The sequence below is a fragment of the Hyperolius riggenbachi genome, chromosome 4 (assembly GCF_040937935.1).
Source record: "Hyperolius riggenbachi isolate aHypRig1 chromosome 4, aHypRig1.pri, whole genome shotgun sequence".
NCBI classification, from domain to species: domain Eukaryota; kingdom Metazoa; phylum Chordata; class Amphibia; order Anura; family Hyperoliidae; genus Hyperolius; species Hyperolius riggenbachi.
Genome location: NC_090649.1, coordinates 138,847,039 through 138,869,929, shown reverse-complemented (window position 1 = coordinate 138,869,929; position 22,891 = coordinate 138,847,039). Strand labels below are relative to the sequence as shown.

General features: G+C 42.3%; 1 protein-coding gene across 1 annotated transcript in view; it reads left to right on the top strand.

The window, feature by feature from the left end:
- Positions 1–22,891, top strand: part of SLC25A36 (solute carrier family 25 member 36) — a 77,380-nt gene that overhangs the window by 38,149 nt on the left and 16,340 nt on the right. The window contains exons 2-4 of the mRNA XM_068280736.1: positions 6,962–7,126; positions 16,541–16,618; positions 20,667–20,767. Of these exons, the coding sequence (XP_068136837.1) occupies positions 6,962–7,126; positions 16,541–16,618; positions 20,667–20,767 (344 nt within the window). The remainder of the gene's footprint in view (positions 1–6,961; positions 7,127–16,540; positions 16,619–20,666; positions 20,768–22,891) is intronic.

Genomic DNA, 22,891 nt, shown 5'->3' with positions numbered 1-22,891 from the left:
AATATTATTGTTATGCTGGGCATACACCGCTCGATTTTGCCGCTCTGTCGTTTCGCCAGTCGATTCATCAGTCAATTCTCTTATCTTCTGCTCATGTTTCTTATCTCTTTCCATTCACTTCAATCCGGAATCGAGCTGCGAAACGATTGGGTGGGAGATCGGACATGTCGGAAATTATCGAGCCATCTTAATGGCTCAAAATCGAGCCGTGTATTCCCAGCATTACACACCCTGTCAAAACCATTATTGGAAGGTATTGTTGTCTGGGTGCAGTGATTTTTGAGTTGGTGGGATGTTTATGGCCTGGTAATATTTTGAGTATCCTTTTACAAACTTAGGAAACAACATAACTTCTAAGTAAAGTATCAATTTCTAAGAAAACCTGAACTGAAAATTAAAAGTCAAATAAGCATACACAAGTCATACTTACCTCCCATGTAGTCTACTCCTCAGTGTCTCTTGTCCTGCGTCCTATTTGTTCACTATGATCAAGGGAATTTTCCGTCCTCCATTTTGAAAATAGCCATTACCCATAACAGCTTTCTGGTCAGCACACAGTTAAACTGTAACATCGCCCACTTGAGCCATAGGGAACCATGGACATTACCTGGTACATCAGTTCTCCTCTCAGCTATAACTGACAGCAACTTATATTTTACTGACAGCAACTGATATATTTCAGATCTGACAAAATATTGTCAGAACTGGAAGGAATTATTGTCAGAAGAAAATGGTGCGCTTCTGAAAGGAACTGATAGCAAGGTAACTATGCAATGTTCATTTGAAGTTACCTTATGTGTTTATTTTAAATATTTTTACTCAGTACAGGTTCTCTTTAAGGAGATTGTGGTAGGGAGACAAAAGGTTCCTTGCCTGGGGTGCCAAATAACCAGAAACAGCCCTGATTCTACAGGACACCTGCACAGATCTAGTGAATTTATGCTTGTACGTTTGCTAGGTGTTGCATCTGATTTTCTGTCCCTTTTCTGCTGAAGCTTTCTACCAGCAGATCCCTGGACTATGTTTTGGAATTTTGTAAGCCAACACAATAGCATTGCTGTTAGTGAGAAGTTTAATAGGAAACACGCAGAAGGTTTTCATTATCCTCCTCCCAATTCACCCAATCGGCTTGAGGAGGAGGATTTTCGGCCAGAAGAATTCCCGTGGGCTTTGGGGTTTACAGAAAGTATTCCTTTTTTTAGGTGTGAAATATGAGTTGGTAAACCGTAATTATTCCATTTTTGTTTTTAAAATCTTTAAATAATTTTCATATGTTGCAGAATGTCAAGTGCTGTCAGGGTGTCTAAACTTAGGAAAAATTAAATTTGTTTTTATCCTCTACTAAACAGATTGCCTGTTTAGCTGTGCATCTGTCTGCTGTCCCTGCTTGCTGTACAGAATAGAACTGCAATCTAACATGGCTTATATCAGGGCTGTCTTTTTACAACAACTACAAGTGTGACATTGCACAGCCGTGAGACACTGTCAGAAGGGTGTAATTGGGTTAACTGCAGTTAGTTGCAGATGACTCAGATGTAGGCGGCATCCTGTGTCACTGCAATGGTCAATCTATATATCATCTTATGTTGCAATATATGGCTTAAGACCGATGCCAAACTAATCTGCATAAATTAATATACAGTGCGTAAAATAAAGTGATGGACAAAATACAAATGAGCTTGGAACTGCTGCACAACTTTCACTACTCCTCTCTGGCCATACCTGATGGGAGGATCTGTCAGGTATGAGCCTGTGACACAGAATACATTTCCCAGAATCCTAGCATTACAGTAGAATTATTATAATATCCGAACATTTGTATAGCGCTTTTCTCCTGTTGGACTCAAAGCACTCAATTAATGTGTCTTTATAACAGTGTGACTTTGTGGTTAACTGGAAGTACAGGACCCTATCTCTCCTAACAGGAAAGAAAAGGCTCTAAAGGCCTTAAAGAGAACCCGAGGCAGATTAAAAAATATATATACATATTTTTCTATCCTTTTTGGATCCTCCAGAGACTTCCCTTGTCCTCCTGAATACCTCTGCCCAGGACCAGAGCACAGCCGTATTGGGCCTGCTTTTGTGTATGGCTTTCTGCACAGGCACTGTATGCCTGCGCCAATACACAGCAGGGAGTGGCCACGAGAACCTATCTGACAAACTCTTGTTGTGTATGTTCTGGGGGTGTGCACAAGAAATCAGTGTGGAGAACTATTTGGGAGAGTCTTTGTATGGCCTTGTTTTCATATAGCACACTTATGGAAACTCGATCGAAGGGACAGCAGACAGTACATAGACTGCACTGTGTACCGTTCTCATTCATGTGCTGCAATTCACTTTTGAATTGCAGCACATGGTTTCTGGGTTGCGCTATGCTGATGCACACGTGGGGAGAGGAGGGTCGTTCCTATATATGTTAGAAATCAATGAGCGAGAGGTGGGAATTTTTACCCCCTCTCATAATGTTAAAAGTACCAATAACTTTTCATTGATAGTGCTTTAACTTTGGTCAGGTTTGATTCTCAAATGTGTTTTTTTTTTGTCTTCTTTGTTCTTAAGCCAATCTGCAAGCATGTTCGCAGCGCTCCTGCCTATGGAGCTGTCGCGAAACAGAGTGAACCTCTGAACTTTTGCTCTGTTCCCATGCACAGAACAAAGTCAAATAAGGTGGCCTGAAGAAGATAGAACTAGAGTTCTCATTCTGCAGATTCCCAAACCTCTTTTGGAGATTCCATTTCAAATGTTATATCTTTACAGGATACCTTTAACATTTATATTACGGTAGTTGCTTGCAGATATTACACTTCAGTGATTCATTTTGGTCTTCCATAGTTTCACCCTAATCCTTTCCCTTCTAGTAAGCTTTCCTGTAGCAACCTTTTATTTCAATATGAAATCTTGCTTCTCCTGTAGGACTTGGTTCTGTAATGTGCAGCTTGTGCTGTTTGCTGGCCCATTAAACTTGTAACCTTAATATTTTTTCTGAAGCTTGATGTCACTTTTACCATTTTTTTAATGAGCTTCTCAGAGGTAGTTACAAATGTGAGTTCTTCTGTTGTCATTAATCACTCAGCCATGCAACACACATACTCTCTCTATTAACCATTTACCGACAACCTATCGTATTAAAACGTCATGCTTACCGCTATTAACGGCAACATGACGTTTTAATACGTCGCGCATTCCCGCCGCTGCTACCGCCGTGTGCGCGCCGCTACCGCCGCCATTACCGTCGGGATCCCGTGCTGGGTGATTGGGGAAGAAGACCGAACGGTCCTCTACCCAATCGCAGTGCCTGGAGTGAATGGACGTGAACGCGAACAGCGGCTACGTCCATTCACATAAACAGGAAATGTAACAGTTTAATAAAGTGTAAAAAAAAAAAAAAAAAAAAAAAAAAAAGTGAACACGTCCTATGAGTGTTCACTAGCGCCATCTTGTGGCCAAAAAGTATATTACACCTACAAAATACATACATTTTCAAGTATATACACATCATTAATAAAATTACACTTCCAACCCTTCCCCCCCCCCCCCCCCCCCCCCAAAAACAAAAAACACTTGTAAAAAAAAAAATCAGCTTAAAAAAAATAAATAAATAGTTGCCTTAGGGACTCAGCTTTTTTTATTCTATATTTTATGGGGGAAAATTAATTTTAATTTATTACATAGGGGCGTGTAATTATGGCCAGAACAAACAGAAAAATAACCACTTATATTTCAAAATAATATACTGTCGCCATACATTGTGGTGGGGGCATAATTTAAACGGTTTAATTATCGGGACCACTGGGCAAATAAAACGTGTTTGTTTTATCCACAGGAGAATGTTTAATTTTAAAACTATAATGGCTGAACACTGAGAAATAATGATTTTTTTTCTGTTTTTCTCATTAAAATGCATTTAGAATAAAAAAATTCTTAGCAAAATGTACTATCCACAGAAAGCCTAATTGGTGGCGAAAAAAACGAGGTATAGATCATTTTCTTGTGATAAGTAGTAATAAAGTTATTAGGGAATAAAAGGGAGGAGCGCTGACAACTGAAAATTGCTCTGGTCCGTTAGGATAAAAACCCTTGGGGGTGAACTGGTTAAAACTAGGGCACATCTGATTGATTTGACAACATTTACCTGTTTTTCCTGTATTTGGATTATTATTTTTTTTTTTCTTCTTCTGACTTCTTATGGTTGAGGTCAGAGCAAAGTAAAATATTTGCCGTGGAGATCAGCTTTATTTTTAGAACACAATTAGGGCTCATTCACATTGCATTCCACTCGCGTTAGCGCTTGCATTGGGGTATTTTTTTTTTATTTTTTTCTGTTCCCGGGGATTGGGTGGGCGTTCCGTTTTTTTGTGAAAAGCGCTTTTCTAAGCTCTTTTCCCGAGCGTTTTTTTTAATACACTCCCTGACATAAGTCAGGAAGTGAACTCTTTGACCCGTAAAATAATAAAAACAATGTGTTTATTCTTTAAAACGCGAGTGCGTTAGCCCCACAAAGAGATTTTGTGAGCGTTTAGCGCTCTTCCTATCAGGGCTGTGGAGTTGGAGTCAAGGATTCGGAGTCGGTGCAATTTTGGGCACCCGGAGTCCGAGTTGGAGTCGTTGATTTCATAAACTGAGGAGTCGGATGATTTTTGTACAAAATCCACAGCCCTGTTAAAGAGACACTGAAGCGAAAAAAAAAATATGATATTATGATTTGTATGTGTAGTACAGCTAAGAAATAAAACATTAAGATCAGATACATCAGTCTAATTGTTTCCAGTACAGGAAGAGTTGAGAAACTCCAGTTGTATCTCTATGCAAACAAGCCATTAAGCTCTCCGACTAAGTTAGTCGTGGAGAGGGCTGTCTTCTGACTTTTATTATCTCAACTGTTCCTGGACTATTTACTTTTTCTCTGCTAGAGGAGAGGTCATTAGTTCACAGACTACTCTGAAAGACTCATTTTGAATGCTGAGGGTTGTGTAATCTGCACATATTATAGAATGATGCAATGTTAGAAAAAACACTATATACCTGAAAATAAAAGTATGAGAATATTTTCTTTTCTGCTAATCTTCTAGTAATTATAGTACACAACCAATTCACTATATCATATATATTTTTTTCGCTTCAGTGTCTCTTTAAGTATTAGACTAAGGAGTCTGAGCCATTTTGGGTACCCGGAGTTGGAGTTGTGGTTTCATAAACTGAGGAGTTGGAGTCGGAAGATTTTTGTACTGACTACAGCCCTGCTTCCTATACCTTCCATTATAACAAAAAATCGCCCCAAAAATGGCCCAGGCACCGATTTACTGAACGCACAGCGCTCAAACCGCGCTGATATGAACCTTTTCATAGATATTCATTGCACAAGATTTTTGGGGACGATTTTAAAAATCGCCGGCGCTTGAAAATGGGCAAAGAACACCTATAGTGTGAACAATCCCTTACTGATTATTGTGCAATAGCCCAGGGTCATTCAGTGATAGTTGCATGGTTAATTTGGTTGAAAAAAAAAACATCCGTCCAAGTTCAACCAGAAAAAATCACCATCATGAACCTGCACATAACCCAGTTGATCCAGGGGAAGAAGAAAAACCTTACAAGGCCTAAGCCAATTAGCCTTAAAAGGGAAAAGTTCCTTTCCAACTCCAGATGGCAGTCAGATCCCTGGATCAACTCTTCCGGGAATTACCTAGTAATTATAGCTGTGGATACTTTTCAATGCAAGGAAAGCATTCAAGCCTTCTTTATGCAGCTCTAGAGTTTGCCATAACTACTTTCTGTGATGACAGCTGAATCATACTGTCAGTGCTAACAAAGCAGCAAAGGAAAGCTTTGTGTAACAAGTATATAAATATTTGCAGGAGACTGAGCTGCATGATCAAAAACTGCTTGCAGCTGCATCTTGGGCTCCAACATACACTTTTTTTCATTGTTTAGTATGATCCTAAAAGTTTGATAATGGTGTTTACTGATGATAGCATGATTAAAGGACAACTATCGCAGAAATGTGCAAAATGGAAATACGTGTTTATTTGTCACAGAATAAAATTCAGTATATATTTTTTTTTCCTATCTTCCTGTCCCTTTTCAGTAGGCAGTTGAAATGTGACAACTGACAGATTTTGGACTAATCCATCTCCTCACGAATGGATTTTCAGAAATTACTTCATTTTCAAAAACGCATATAGCCGTGGCATACTCTTACTTCCAGACTAGTGTGCACGGGAGGACACTGGCTTTCCACTACCAATTGGCCATTCTAGGGAGTGTTTTTGCAAAGTGAAAAAAGTAAATACATAAAATCCCCCCCCCCCCCCCGGACAGATGGACTAGTCAAAAACATGTCAGATTTTTACTAGCTACAGTGACAACTACATAGGGGAGAAAAAAGCATTTTATAGTGCATTTTACTCAGGGCAAATGTACAACTATTACAGATGTATTTTACGTTTTATAAATGTTCATGATAGTTTGTCCATCGGATGATTCAACAGAAAGCAAAAGTTCTTCCTACTCCTCCAGTTAAGATCTGGACTAGAGAACTACTTGATTGAGCAATCTTACCAAATCGATGTAGTGGAAGGGTAAAATGTGTGACTATGTTTTAAACCAATGCATTAGGTAGTCCCATCATATTACATAGAGGTGGTAAGATTGTACAATCAATGGTCACATAGGAAGGAAGGAAGTTCCGCACAAAATCCTATGTGAATTGTAGTCCCAATTTTATTGAAGTATATAAAAGCTGAACAGCCTGGTAGCTATAAATTCAATAAAATTGGGACTACAATTCACATAGGATTTTGTGCGGAACTTCCTTCCTTCTGCTGTCTACTTGGGTAAAGTCGCCTTGTTCCAGCACTATCCTAGTCTCCAGGGTGCAGCGGATTTCACCTACTTGTTTCAATGGTCACATTGTTTTTCCTTCTGATTTTGGTTACAGTGAATGCTCTTATTTATCTTACAGATGTGGAGGCACTGTTGGCGCCATATTGACCTGTCCGTTGGAAGTTGTGAAGACCAGACTCCAGTCCTCCTCTGTGACACTTTACATCTCTGAAGTTCAGCTTAGCACTGTAAATGGAGCCAGCGTCAATAGAGTGGTGTCACCTGGGCCGTTGCATTGTCTCAAGTAAGGCAATACATACCACTTTTTTAGATTTTGGACCAAAAAAAAAAAAAAGATTTCCTATATCATACATCAAACCATTTAATTTTAGAATTAAAGGACAACTGTAACAAGGGGAATGTGGAGCCTGCCATATTTATTTCCTTTTAAACAATACCAGTTGCCTGTCTATCCTGCTGATATTTTTAGCTTTAGACCCTGAACAAGCATGTCATGTTAGTAAGGTGTTTCTGACTGAAGTCCTGACTGGACTAGCTGCATGCTTGTTATAGGTGTGCGACTCAGATATTACAGCAGCCAAAGAGCTCAACAGGTCTGCCAGACAACTGGTACTGTTGAAAAGGAACTCATTATGGCAGCCTCGATATCCCTCTTTGTTCAGGTGTCCTTTAATGGGACTCAGAGATGAGAAAAAAACAAAAATGAATACATACCCGGGGCTTCCTCTGGCTTGATCGCTCCCACGCTGCCGTCCTCAGCCTTCTGTATCTTTGGTAACGGGTCCTGTCATTTCAGCCAGTCGGCACATGCGCAGTGCACTCTGTCTTGTTCTCCGCCTGCGCAACTCTGTATTGCATATCACTTTGAGACACAGACAGAAATGTTCTACTTATGCAGCAAAGAAGGTAACGGTGTGATGTCTCTAGCAATACAGATTCAATTGGTGGGAATCAGGAAGGTGGGCTAACCACGCAACCATTTTGCATCACAAGTAGAGAAAAATAGTGATGATTATGTCTGTGAACTCACAGATAAATTGTATCACTTTGCTCAGGTGATGTATTTGTAAGGCTTCTCATTTGCTGGTCACAATCGGTGTGCTAAAGCAAGACTTGGCCACAGCAAATCAGAGCTTTGCAAATTTGTCAGCTGATCAGTCTATTCGCATGCTTCTCTGAGTCCTCGAAACCTAAACATCCTTACAAAAATGATATTTTTAGTATTGAATACTAAACGCACATTGTAGAGTATATCCTGCCTACCTGATGTCTGTCATGCCACATTAGTCATTGTTTCCCCGATTGTCAATGAAGTCACTGCAGTTAGCAGCTGCAGGGATGCATGCTTATCTTGAATTGTGCACACACCAGTATGTATCCAGCAGGCCCCCCTCTATCTAGTTCTTGGCTGATGCACTAGAGTGCTTCCGGAGTTACCAGTCAACCATTCAAACTGTTCCTCATTTATTATGTGCCCTATATAGTTAAATCACCTGTGAATGTTTTTAGTTTGTTCTCTTTTGCTAAAATGTTTGTCTTTCAGCCCAATTAGAGCTCATTAGCAAATCAGTATGACATGTAAAAAGTAATACAGGATAAATGTCAGGATAAATATTGCGCTGACTAGCATTGTTGCTACAAATTTCTAGTTTGTGTTTATTTTTTTCCTAGGCCTTCATTTCAGTGATACTGTATGAGCACCAGTGGTGGTTCAAATTTAAAGTGACCATTTTATTTATAACAATATGATGAAAACACTCTCTCCTTCCCTCTCCCACCAACTCTGCAGTGTAAATATTTGAGTTAGGGCCCGCTTCCACTACCGTGGCGCGATTTCACCGGGAAAATCCTGAAAACGAATCCGCATGCGGTTTCGTTGGCGTTTCTATGTGGATTTTCACGCGAAATCGCTCGCGGTTTGCGCAACACTATTTTAACAATGGCAATGCCGACATGCATTGACATGGGTTTTTAAGCGGAAACGCTGGAAAAACCGCAAGACAAAAATGCTTGTGGTTTTCCTATTTAGTTACATTACCGACGAATCGCGTGCGGCTTGCAAATTCTGATGGGTCTGTTTTTTCTGCACGACAAACCACACAGAATCCCGCACAAGTAGAGTCAGGCCCATCCACTTCTATTGCTTGTGGGAATCTGCATGCAGATTTGCTGTAGTGAAAACGGGTCCTTTCAAGTGAAAAAATAGAATATAGTGCAAAGGTCCACTTATTTCAGTAATTCAACTTAAAATGTGAAACTAATAAATGAAATAAGAACCCTTTGTAGGTGTGTTGGATTTACTGTGTTTTTTACGCCGTTAAGGTGCACGTTTTCTCCCCAGAAAATGGGGAGAAAAAGTCCCTGTGTCTTACACGGCGAATGCAGGGAATCACCGATTTACAAACTCCACCGATGATACGAAGTGCTGCCGCGTTGGAGATTCCCTGTATTTGTGTGTGCAGTGTTTAAGCTAATCCCCACATGCCTCCACTACCCTCCGCAAGTCCCTACAGCTCCCGTGTAAGTGTATCGTAGCTCAACTAATCCGCAATGCCCTCAAGGATTAAAGACCTCCTTCTCCTTCATGCGGCTAGTTTTAGTGATGGGGCTTGTACTGATGATGCGATCAGTACAATCCCAATCACTAGAGCCAGCCACGCAAAGGAGAAAGAGGTTTGCAGTCCTTGCGGACATTGCAGATTAGGTAAGCTGCCTGATGCACTTACACACGAGCTTGGGGGACACTGAGGAGGTAGTGGAGACGCGGGGAGCAGAGACAAAAGCGGGACACTAATTTTAAGAAAGAATGGGACACAGGAGGGCAAATAAGACACCGGACAAAAGGAGCAGGGAGTTGCCGCTACAGCAACTCTGACTTGGAACGGGGAGTGGAGGGGCTTTACCGCAACTTTTTTTTCTTGACTTTGAACCGAACGGGGAAAGGTGAGGTGGGGGAGAGGAATTGGGGGTTACTACAGTTCTTAGATTACTTTGAATGAGGAGAGGAGAGAAACGGGTGTTACCGCAACTGTTCCATTACTTTGAATGGAGAGAGGAGGGGGAATGGAGCCGGGGTGTTGCTGCAACTTTTTAAGTGGACTTTTTGAACTGAACGAGGAGAAGGGGAGAGAACAGGGGAGGGCACTGCAGCTGCTGTCGGGGAAACAGGTGACCTTAGGGAAAAGTCCTTGGCGTCGTTCTGAATTGTATTCTGACCATCAGACGTGCTGACTTTTCCTCCCCACTTTTTTGTGTCTTGTGGTCCGAAAAATACAGTACAGTATTTTTATTTTTCCCTCTAAACCTAGGTGTCTTATATGGTGGCAAATATGATATGCATACGAAATATAAATGCAGTAGGTTATCAGAGAATACTGGGAGACTATTTGCACTCATCAGTCTGGATGCTGCGCATGGGACACACGTGGATTTATCAGCATAATGATCCCAAACTCTATGCCAAATCAACACATCGTTGGCTGCAGCAGATAAAAGTAAAGTCTCTGGAATGACCATCATACTTTTGGGGGCAAGACAGCCCAAGAATTTACTGGAAAATTAAGCTTAACATGGGATTTCTCAGTCCACTATTTATATCGGGGGTCCCCAACCTATTTTGCCCCCCCCCACCCCTGCTTTTGTACCTGAGGTACTTTAGAGTATTAACCACCCTTAGCTCGTCAGCAATGCAAGAAGCAGAGAAAGAAAAAATGTGCACATTGCAATATTTCTTGTTGAAACAAACGTACCTGCTTGCTGTAATGTTTGCAAAAAAACAGAGTGGGGAGCACTAATGAAAGCAAATGGTGCCCAGATGTTTTATTTCACAAATTGTTCCGAAAACATATTGTCCCAACTCTGGGCATTTTTGCATCTTGGCGGGACTGGAGGCTCTGAAAATGCACTGTCAAGGTAGCGACCGTGTATACCAACGATAATCGGCTGCTCAGGGAGGGGGCGGGCCACAATGGAGGGGCCTAGCCACTCACACGCGAGATTTAGATTTGGAAAGCTCTGCGGCTGATGAAGAGGGCAGGCCGCATCATGGCCATGCACACAGCGATTAGCTGTGGCTCATGGAGGGGGCAGGCCACGCACAGGCAAGAAGAGCCCTGCGGATGATGTAGGGGGCGGGGCTGCTCTTCCGAATAGCCGTGCACAAACTGGATGATGTTTTCAGCTGTGGCTGCACTGCAGTGAGGCAGGGGATCCGCAGACCGGCATAACAAGTCATGCGGACCGGCTGGGGGTTGGAGACTCCTGATTTATATAATCTGAAACTTCCGTAACTTTAATTTACATGTAGGTATTATTTTTAGCTGGTGGTGATAAATACTTGCAATATGTATTGCAAGTGTATGAAACATTAGACTGGGAACTTCTTTATATAGTCCTTGCACAAAAGAGGTAATCCTGTACCTGAACTGTGTAAATATTGGACTTTGTAGGAGTATGCTAACTCTTATGTAAGCTGAATTTTGTACAGTTGTGAAATGGCATACATAGGTGAATGTAAACCACGTGCTGAGGGAATAGCGTGACTGTAAACGCTCACATGCTTCTGTAGAATTAAAGTTTTCTGGCTGTTCTGGAGTGCACAGACATGGACGAAGCATGCAGTCAGTGATACACGAACAGTTCTTTATGTGTTCCAAGTCAGAGACTGAAAGTTTGGCCCCGGGCCTGCTAGAGTTCCAAAACCACTCTCAAACCTAAGCATTTTTGAGAGGAACATTGCTACTAACAGCAGTGATTTCTGTTCTAGCAGGCACCACGATTGTGCTTTTGGGCCCTAGACCTTCTGTCGACCACACACATTTTAGTTGCAGTTATGTCTGATCAGATGCATCATTTTACCCAGTGAGTGAGACACACAATCTTGATTACTTGTTATCTAGTTGGCTTACGTTTATCCTTATTCAATTGTCTTATAATCAATGGCTTAAATCTATACCGGTTTGGCCAGTCAGGTAAAGTCTAGATTTATTTACCTACATTACCAGCCTGAAACATTAGATATTAAGTGAAATATCATCATAAATCCGATAAAACATTGCTCAAATGGAAGCTTAACTAAGAGGGATATGGATGTTTCCTGTTAAACAATACCAGTTGCCTGGCAGTCCAGCTGATCTCTGTGGCTGCAATAGTGGCTGAATCACACCCTGAAACAAGCATGCAGCTAATCCAGTCTGACTTCAGTCAGAGCACCTGATCTGCATGCTTATTCAGGGGCTGTGGCTAAAAGTATTAGAGACACAGGATCAGCAGGAGAGTCAGGCAACTGGTATTATTTTTAAAGGAAAAATCCATATCCTTCTCAGTTTAGGTTCCCTTTAAAGGGAAACTCAAGTCGCCTATAAAGAGTTTCACTTACCTGGGGCTTGTACCAGCCCCCTGCAACTGTCCTGTGCTGTCGCCGGTCTGCATCGATCCTCCATTTCACCCGCCGCCAGTTAGTTTCGTTTTTGCCGACCCTGCATCTGCACAGCCCTGGCAACGCCTATCCTTGCATGCGTTGCCATCAGCAAGAGCGTCCTTCGCAGGCGCAGTGGCCCACCGAGTATGAGACAGCAAAACGAAACTAGCTGGCGGCAAGGATCGTTGAGGAACGGCGAGGGCACAGGACAGCTGCAGGGGGCTGGTGACCTTTTACAAAAAAAAAAAAGTTTCCCTTTAAAGCGTGGCTTCCCCCCCCCCACTACTAGCCATGGTCTCAGTGCTCATAAGTGGCTATTATGCTTGCCTTACAGCAGCAAAGTTCCAAGTCCTGTTCCCACTTAGGACACTTTCTGAATAATGTTTTTATGTTCTGTGTTTTCTGGGGATAAATTATGACAGTTACATTGGATTATGACTATGGCATTGGTATAGTAGTCATTTAGTTTGTGCGCTCCTTTGAGGGACTGTTGGTATAACATGAATTATTCAGTGTAAAGCTGGCAGTGCTGACAAAAAGGAACAACCGAGAGAAAGCACTTCTATTGTTAAAGGGTATAAAGAAACCACAAATGCCAAATATAAAAAGCAGCAGGGAGGAACAGTGTAGATCATGTAATGTGTGTAGCATAAAAGTGCAAGCTATAATAAAGAACAAAATTCAATTTTCTTTAATAGAACATAACAATCACACTCCATTTTGTGAACAACAAAATCGCTAAGACCTTATTCACGCTTTTGAAAGCGCTAGTGTAATAAAACCCAATGGGCCCGTTCTTACTTGGGCGATTTGTGGTAATCGCCGCAAATTGCCCAAAAACACGAAACGCAAACGTGTAGCCTACACCATTTTCAGGCGATTTCCCAGCAATCGCGTTTCAGTGCTATAGAAGCGCAAAACGCGATCACGGAGAAATCGCTGCACTGTCCAGTGATTTTTTTTTTTTTTTTTTAATCCCCCCCCCCCGCGTGAAATCGCGGAACAATTGCTCCTGCAAGAATTAATGGCGTTTTGTGCTTCTATATGTGAATGAGGCCTAAGATTGTGTACACATGATTGGAACCAACTAGGATTAGGAGCGGATTCCTTGGGTGACCGTTTACGGCCAAAGCCGGATTTATCTTTATATTCCACCCCAGGCCAACTTTCTTCTTGTTTCCTATCTGTGTGCAACAGCACCCCTCCTGTTCCATGTGCAGCCCCCTCCTCTGTGTGTAACATCCATGTACAGCAGCCTCTCGATCTTTCATATATAGATCTCTTGGGCAGCAGCACCCAATTTTTAATTTTCCCTCTTCCATATGAAGCAACCCCATTTCTATGTCCAGTAGGGCTAGAGCTAGGTCACACTGGGAGCTTTTCAGCGCTTTGCTGATTGCTGGAGATCAGCAAAGTGCTGCTACTAATGTATGCCTATAGATACATTCACACTGTGGCGTTTGCGATTTCAATCAATCGCAAACTTGCTGCATGCAGCATCTTTGGGGCGATCCCGCTGTGATTCTCATTCTATTGACGTGAATCACAAGTGCAAATCTCGCTGAATCGTGTGATATATCTTTTTTTTTTTTTTTTTTTTTTTTTTTTTTTTTTATTGCCTGCAAGTCGCAATCACGGGCAAGGAGCCGAGTGTGAACTAGCCCTTACATGCAAATTGGATGCAGCTAGAAGCGAGTCCATTCAAATTGATCAGGAGGTGCTTTTAATAGGTCCAGTAGTTGCTGGACCGATCACTGGACAGTGCAGAGATTTCTCCACGATCGCGTTTTGCGCTTCTATAGCACTGAAACGCGATTGGTGCTCTGCCTCTGACACTGGAGACCTGGGTTCGAATCTCTGCTCTGCCTGTTCAGTAAGCCAGCACCTATTGTAGTAGGAAACCTTGAGCAAGTCTCCCTAACACTGCTAGTGCCTATAGAGCGCACCCTAGTGGCTGCTGCTCTGGCTCTTTGAGTCCGGCAGGAGAAAAGCATGATATAAATGTTCTGTGTTTGTTTGCTGTGTTTGAAACAATTTGCATTAAATCTGCCTTTGAGTCAGAATTATTTGCATCTTATTAACCATCTCTTTTCCCCTTGTCACAAGGAATGTAAAAGCCTGTTTTCGTTACTATTGCTCTTATTGGCATTTAGTAACCATTTTGTCTTTATAATTTACCATTGATTACAATAGATCTTAGAATTTAAGTAAATCTTTTGCTCTTGTTACCCAATGTGCACAGTCGCATGTTAAGGTTTACCGATCATTCATCTGTCTATTTGGCTTTGCACAGTGCTGACCTCTGCTCGCACTCTGTGCATGTGATGACCAAATGTACAGTTAACTGATATCTGTAATTTTACAGGAGTTTAAAAGTTTGTGTTGGTATCTGTTACTAGAAGCAGGCTATGGAAGGATTCTAAAGGTAGCCATACATCTGGCGATGATGGGCAAATTCAACCAAGAGTCAAATGTCTTCGTAATCAAATCTGATCAGAGAGAGATCTGTCGGCTGCCCATACCCAGCAGGCTAATTTCATGCTGAAATTGATCAGGAATGGGCCTTGTGACGTTGGACTGCCGCTCCCCCCCCCCCCCCCCCCCCCCCCCCCAATGTCAGATGTGCCCCACATGTGCACTCAAATTTCAACAGCAACTGGTCTGAGTGTATTAACTGATAAAGATGCTAATCCTGCATTCAAAACTTGCAAAACTTTTTCTGCTGTTATGGTTTGGAGTTATCACATACTTTATGAGCACTGGCCCTAGTACCAAACAGTGCCAAAGAGTTGAATGCTGGGAGTTCTTTTTATCTATAATATATTCCTCCTCTTCCATTTATTTCCCTGCCTAGCTTTCTTATCTGAAACACCTCTGCTCACTTGTGTTTACAAGCAAGGCTGAGGTGACTCAGCGATTGGAAGTCAAGACAGTGTAGTTCCTAGTATACACCTCGGTGGGGAGTGTCTGAAGACTCTGGGAGGATGACAGCTAATGAATACACAATGAGCAAGAGAAGGGAGGGGGGAGAAACAAGAGTCAGGGAGGATATGATGTCAGTGTTAGCTTAGCAAGATGGCCACTGCCTAGAATAGGATTTTCTGCCTTTCCTTTATAAATTTCACAGGAATCATTAAGTGGATAGCACAATACATCTGTTATGCAAGTAGAAGTAGTATTTATCTACTTATATATGTATTTTTTATTTCTAGGTTAGCATGGGTGTCTCCATGATTAGTTTTTCCCCCCCTCCCTGGTATAGATAGCCAGATGGTCTCCTGTGATAAGTAGATAGATAAATGTGCCATCAGCCCAAGATTAGGTAGTCTCTTTCCCCCTTCCCTCCATATACAGAGCAGTGAGGAGCGAATAGACAACTCGCCTGTCAGCATCGCCGTTAACATCACCATATCTTCTCCATGTTGCACAGTCACAGCGAGAGGCGCCACTAAAAGGCAGCAGAGAGGAGATGCACACTTAACTGCAAAGCAGAGAAGACTTGCTGCACTTCTGCATATTGCGGATAGGAGATTACCCGGGGAGGCCCTGCCTGTCGCTACTGCCTCATGTCCTCCAACACCTGCACCATGCAAGGCACCAGGCGAACAAATCATATATTTAAATACGAGATGCCTTGCGGGGGGGGGTTCTGGGGACTGGGGGTAATTGCCCCCCTTGCCTTAATAGTAGCGCCGGCCCTGATCACACGTGTGTTGCGATGTGGAATTTTTTTTAAATGTGTAGGAATCGCTGTTGGAAAAAGTACAGCATTATGAACAAATGCACCTCTCCATAGAAGAGCATTACATGCAACATCACACACACTTTTAAACTATTATGGCCCCTGCCACAAGGATTGTAATCTGTCAAATAGACTGGACGTGTTAAATGTCACTGGCAGTTTGCTGTTGTGTCCTCTTGATGTCCAGAGCTTGCTTGTCTCCATCCCCTATGATAAAGCATGTTGAGGGTTGAAAACAAGTTACCACAGACAAACCTGCACCACAGGAAAATGTATTTCCTCATGGATTGTTTGGAATTTGTTTTTATTATCACTGAAGAGGCAGTAGTTCAAAGAACAAACTCCAAACAGTCCATGAGGAAATGGTCAATTTAGCGACTTTGAGTATTTTGTTCTCTCAGATATGTTCTATCTTGCGCAGGGTGGAAGAGAAACGAACATCTGTGGAAACTGTCCATGCACTTAAAATAAAATCCATTAGTAAGGTTTGGTATTCAGGTGTATTTAAGGTCTTTGGCTTTTGTTTTTTTCCTCAGGATGATCTTGCAGAAGGAAGGTCCTCGTTCCCTATTCAGAGGTCTGGGCCCGAACTTAGTGGGTGTGGCACCATCCAGGTATTGACTTGTCATAAGAAACTGTAACACCACTCAGCTGTTCACCAGCACTTAACGCATTGCCCCCAATTCACTAAGCTTTATCAAACACTTTATCAAACGTTTGATAATTTACCTCATAAGTAAAATCTCATTTTGAATTCACGAAGGTGTTATAGATTTATTGAACATTATCAATAAAACATTTGATAAATCCTATAACACCTTAGTGAATTCAAAATTAGATTTTACCCATTAGGTAAATTTATCAAACGTTTGATAAAGTGTTTGATAAAGCTTAGTGAATTGAGGCCATTATGTTTTCCATATTTCTGTAAATGTATTTCTTTATAAAGATCCAATTATTTTGCAATTTATCAAAAAGAAAAGATTTATCATTTCTCGGCATGTTCCTGTGGGCGATTGAGGATGACAGACCTCCTGTAAGTCCTACTGAGCCCCAGTCTGCATGTAGGAAGACTTCAGCAGGCAACCAATTATTACTGTTGATTTCTTAGAAATAAAAGTAGGATATAAAAATAGCAATTTTTCTCTCCAGTTTTTGAGATCTGATAGCTACTTTTAAAATCTCAAATGTGTATATATAGGGATCAGATTTGTTACCTGCCAACTCCTTCTGTGATATGTGTCCTAAATTGCCATTCTGCCCTTGCGCATGGAATTTGTTTGCCTTGTACATATCCCACTGTACTTTGTGATTTTTCATTGTTGAGAAAGTTTTGTATTTTTAGCAGTGTTTACTTTAGCTGTCAAATATACAAGGTCCTTTGCAATGTATGAGGTTTGACTTATGAGAACTTTGCTCTAAATTCTGTTCTCTAATTATAGCATTGGACTTCACACCGCAGCAAATAATACACTTCTTGTGAAGGTGTCCATCCACAGTATAAGGAGGCTGTGATGAAGTAATTAACCCTCTCTCTGTACAGATAGAAAATTGAGGCTACTGTGTATGGAGCCTACAGGGTTAGCAGCAGTAGAAGTAGATGGCACAGTAGTCACTTGAATTTTATGCATGACTTGCCAGGGAGTCGTCAGGGCCGGTTCAAGTAACAATTGGGCCCTAAGGCAAAATTGGCCTGGGGGCCCCCCAACAGGCACCCTGACCAAAAAGCATCATTAGAGGCCCTTTGTTGCAGCCAAATTTCCGTCCTGGGCCCCTGAGCTGGCTGCTGACCCTCCCCCAATCACCTCCCAACTTAACAGACTCTGCAGAGTCCATGGGGAGCAACAGCTAAGATAGGGAGGGCCACCTTGGGGGCCTCTTCAGGCTCTGGGGCCCTGGGGCAATTGCCCATTTTTTCCTATGGTAGCTCCGGCCCTGGGAGTCGTGCCCTTAAAGGACACCTGACCTGTAGCAAATCTACCTTACCTAAACACAGTTATGTACATTCTAGATCTACATACCTCTGTGCGATGTCTTGCTACCCTGTACACATCACTGTGTTCTGATTTGAGACAAGCTTATGCACTTTGGGTCCTTGAAAAATTAGATTTTTAACTTAAAGGGACACTTAAGCCAGGAATAAAAAAAAAAAATCAGTTTTACTTTCCTGGGGCTTCTACCAGCCCCCTCAAACCGTCCCGTGCCCTCGCAATCACTCACGTAGCCTCCGGTCCCCCACCACCAGCTAGTTTCATTTTCGCTGACAGTCCTTGCCACACGTATTTTTCTTCACGATCCCGTCCGCAATAGTGTACTGCGTCTGTGCAGGACCCTATTGAGGATGGGAACATGAAGGATAGGCATGGCCAGGCCTGCGTAGAAAGCCCGCTGACTCTCTGTCAGCGAAAACGAAACTAGCTGGCGGCGGGGTCCGGAGGATCTGTGAGTGACTGCAGGGGGCTGGTAGAAGCCGCAGGCAAGTAAAACCGTTTTTTTTAATTTTTTTTTTTTTTTTTTAATTCCTGGCTTAAGTATCCCTTTAGGCTACTTGCACACCAAGACGTTGCGTTAGGTGCTACGTTAAGGTCGCATAACGTGCACCTAATGCAACGTATGGTGGTGCGGGAGAGGACGGTAGAGTGAGCCGCGTTAGGCGGCTCTATCCGTATAAGGTCTCCCAGAGTGGCGCTGATTGGCCGGCGGGACCACGTGATGCGGAGCGAGACACTCCGCATCACGTGGTCCCGCCGGCCAATCAGCGGCCGCCAGTGCAGTGAATATTAAGTAGCCATGTGCGCGGCTACTGTAGCTGCATCTCCCCGCCTCCTCTCCGCCCCCCACTGAGCATGTGCAAACAGTCTAGCGCGCTATAGCCGCTCTAACGCCGTAACATGCTGCACTTTCGGCAGAACGTGCAGCGTTACATGTAACACAACGTGGGCTGTGTGAACAGCCCACTTGTGTTACATTGCTGTGCGTTGGGGGAGCGTTACAGGCGCCTGTAACGTCCCTGTGTGTAAGCAGCCTAAAGTTACATTTTCAGACAGTAAGAGGCAGGTTTGCAGCTTTGTTCCCTCCTATCACCCTCCAATTCCCTCCTCTTCCCTCCTTTAGAATGAGAATATTTTAATATCTTGTAAAGGACATCATCCATCTATCTATCTATCTATCTATCTATCTATCTATCTATCTATATATATATATATATATATATAATGTATGTGTGTGTGTGTTTGTTGCTCTAATGAAAACAAACACATGCCCTTTATTAAAGTGGTCTAACACCCAGCATTTCAACTTTGCTTTAAAAGATTGCTTACAGCTTATAAACAGCTTATAAACTATTATGCCAGATTTTTTTTTTTAAGCAGAAATTCACTGAATGGATTAAACATGATATTTTAGTGCTGCATTTAGCTAGAAATCCTCCTCTGTGCTTGCTTGTTTAGTTACAAATGTATCTATCTACAATGTAACAAACAAACACCTCTCTGAGAGAACAAAGAGGGCTTCCCCGGCAGGCTTTTCAAAGGTCTATTTGTATTCCAAATAAAGATACATTTGTAACTAAAAGATAAGAACGGATGCGGATTCCTAGTTAAATCCAACACTAAAATGTCATGTTTAACCCATTCAGTGAATTTCTGCTTAAAAAAAAATCTGGCATAATAGTTTGTAAGCTGTAAGCAATCTTTTAAAGCAAAGTTGTAATGCTGGGTGTTAAACCACTTTAAGTTCACTTTTTCTCCTGAGTTTTCCCCTAGGAGATTTTTTTTTCTTCTGTTTAAATTAACTTTTCAGCATTCTGCCATTGAAAAGGTACCAAAAAGTAGGTAAATAAGTAGTGTCAAAATTATTCTGCTTACTTTCTTGCTTGTTGGTAGCTTAAAAGGCATTTTATTGATAAGGGGTGACAATATCAACTGGGAGAAAAGTTGGCAGAAAAATGTTATTGAATAAGGGCTCTATGATTTTGTGAAAAATTGATGCGAAAGTGGACCTGCTGCTCACAGCATGTACTGTAATTTAGATTTTTATTTTTCTTATCCTGCTGGAAAGTATGAGGGGGCGTGTTAAGTGTGGACAACGTTTGCAAGACTATTGGCCAGAGTTGTCTCTATGCCCTTAGTTGTTAGGGTCTCCTTAGCGTGATGACGTAGCCATACTTCATCATCCCGCTTGGGCCGTGTTACACATGCGCAATAGCTCCAAACACCGCTGACAGACAGCTGGTTTTGGAGACATGCGCAGTTGCTCTATAATAGTGCACCGCCTTGCCCGGAAAACACCCTGAAAAGAGCAGTATCATTTTCCGTACTGGGTGCACTATATTTTTCATACAGACTGCACCAATACTTTACCGTTGCAGCAAGCAATAGCAGAGTGACAGGAGGAGGTGAAACATCACTCGCCTTGTCCTCACTGGCGTCCCCTGGGATGATGGATTCTTCCTCGGGTCTGTGTCTCTTCGGGACACCAGTCTGCTCGTACAATTAGTTGGATAGTTGTCCTTTAAATGTCACCTCCAAATTGTACGAATTTTTAAATAAAATTATCTTATCCTTATTCTGAAAGCAAATTTCTGCTGCCTATGGCTATGTAGGGAAATGGCGTGAAGAGCCAACATCTGATAACTGTTTTGTTTGTTTTTTTTATCTGCAGGGCCATCTATTTTGCAGCATATTCTAGCTGCAAGGAGAGACTGAACCATGTGTTTCCAGCAGACTCCACCCAGGTGCACATGGTCTCTGCCGGTGCCGCAGGTAATTTATTAGCAGCAGTAATGGATGTCAGTGGAGGGCAGGCGGGTATAACCATCATTCTGTAAACATTCAGCCTGCTCCACTACGCGTTCTGTAAGGTTACAGGTTTTAAAAGGTAACACTGTGTGTATCCTCTTAAATGCGTGTACACAGAAATGCATTGCAGACACATTTTGAGCCTTATCAACACAGATATCCTGGCAGATGGCAGTGGTGTGCATTCGCCCATAGCAACTGCTGAGTTGACTTTTAATACCAGAGTTCCTTAACTCCATTGCTTTTTGAGTGGTGTTTTGAACCAGCACTGCCATTGCTATTTGCAGACTGGATATTTCATAAAGTACTACGTTGAGAAGTAGCCTTATGTAAATGAAGCCGACACCTTGTCACTTGCTTAGTCTCCTCTCCCTCCCCACTAAGGGCTCTGACTGTGCAGGAGATCACGCTACTGCCTGGCAACTAGACCAGCTTGGCAATGGGGGTAGTAGCAGGCTCTCCATACATGCCTATGAAGTGGCTGCAACAGATGCTACCTGTGACTGTAGCACGGGATATTCCATGCAGTGAGGGTCCTGTGCCTCTGGCTGCAATTACAAAAGGCTTCTCCATTTTTTTTAAAATTGTGTTTATTATTCAGGTTTGCTTTAAAGTAGAACTAAAGTCAGATAAAGGAAACAGCCCTAGCTTACAGCACTGTCCTAGTAATAGCAATGTTTAAAGTGCCTACAGCATGTCCTTCCGGCACCGATGGGGATTGGCTGATGCCAGATAAGTGTGCTTTCTGGCTGCTTGAGACTCAATGTTAAAAATAGGCCCAGCTAATACAGTACTACAGTATAACCCACTCTGTATACATACCATACATACCATGTGTTAAATGTTAAAGTACAGTAATTGAAAGTATATTAGCCTCGGGGATCTGTGGAACTCACCGCAAAGCCTACAAAAAGTCTAAGAAGTTGTCCTTCACCACAGTGAGTGCTGCTGGCGATTTGTGCTGGTTGGTTGAGAGTTCTAGTTGAGTTCTGGGTAACTGGGACTCTACTGTAAAAGGAATTACAAGCATCATTGCTCTAAGCTGGACTGTTTTCCTTGTACAAGTTTGGTTCTCCTTTCAGCAGCCAACCTTTTAATATTCAGTAAAAATGATTGTGTAAAGCGTATTTTAGTATCTGTCTTTTGTGCTGAAACTGCACCACCCCAGAGCCCCATATGTAGGAAACGTTAGAACAGAACAAATTTCCTCTTATAGTTGTAGCGCTATTGGCCAGTCAACTTAAAGGACCACTATAGTGAAATGTATTTGTGCAGATACTTATAAGAAGTATGTTCTGCCAGAATAAAGTGCTGTTCTCTTATGTTGCTGTCCTATACGGTACCAATCCACAATCGTCTCCGCACCAATGGACTTTGCAAGATGTGCTGAAATCGTCTTTGGAGTAACAAGACACTGTTGAATAGATTCTTCAGATTCGCACCATCTAAAATTCTTTATTAAGTAATGCTTATTTAAAAGGTAACATCATAAAACATGTGGGTATCTGTAAGGATGATGACGCACAGGCGTTTCGGGCTGCCTCAGTCCTTTCTCAAATCATGACAGACCCACAATATAAATCAAACCACACAAGCTACTTATAAAGGTCCAAGGAGGACCACATAGAGAACTGATCCTTTGCATGTATGCAAATACATAACATAACATGTTATCAATCACAATACATTTCTTGATCCCAATCTTATATAAGATAACAATCCACTCCTGCAGAAGTGACACTAATCTATAAAAGAGTAAAATATATACGGGCACTCACTCGTAGAGCCATCCCGGTAAAGACCAGGAGAAAGACTCAAAAATCCTGGATCATTGTGTCCAATGGCAATCCAGCCTGCAGCGTCCGCCGCAGGACTGCATACATATTACCCAATCAGGAGGCACACAACCCTTCTCCGCTATTCCCATGGCCAATTGCGTGTGATCTAATGTCAGCTCTGCGGAAACAGCCAATCCCATAATCGCCGACAACGTCCGCATAAAGGCAGGCACGTGACCGGAGCTTTCCGTATCACGTGACCTCATCAACACAGCGTGAACACAGACTCCGCCGTCATACGGAAGTCCTT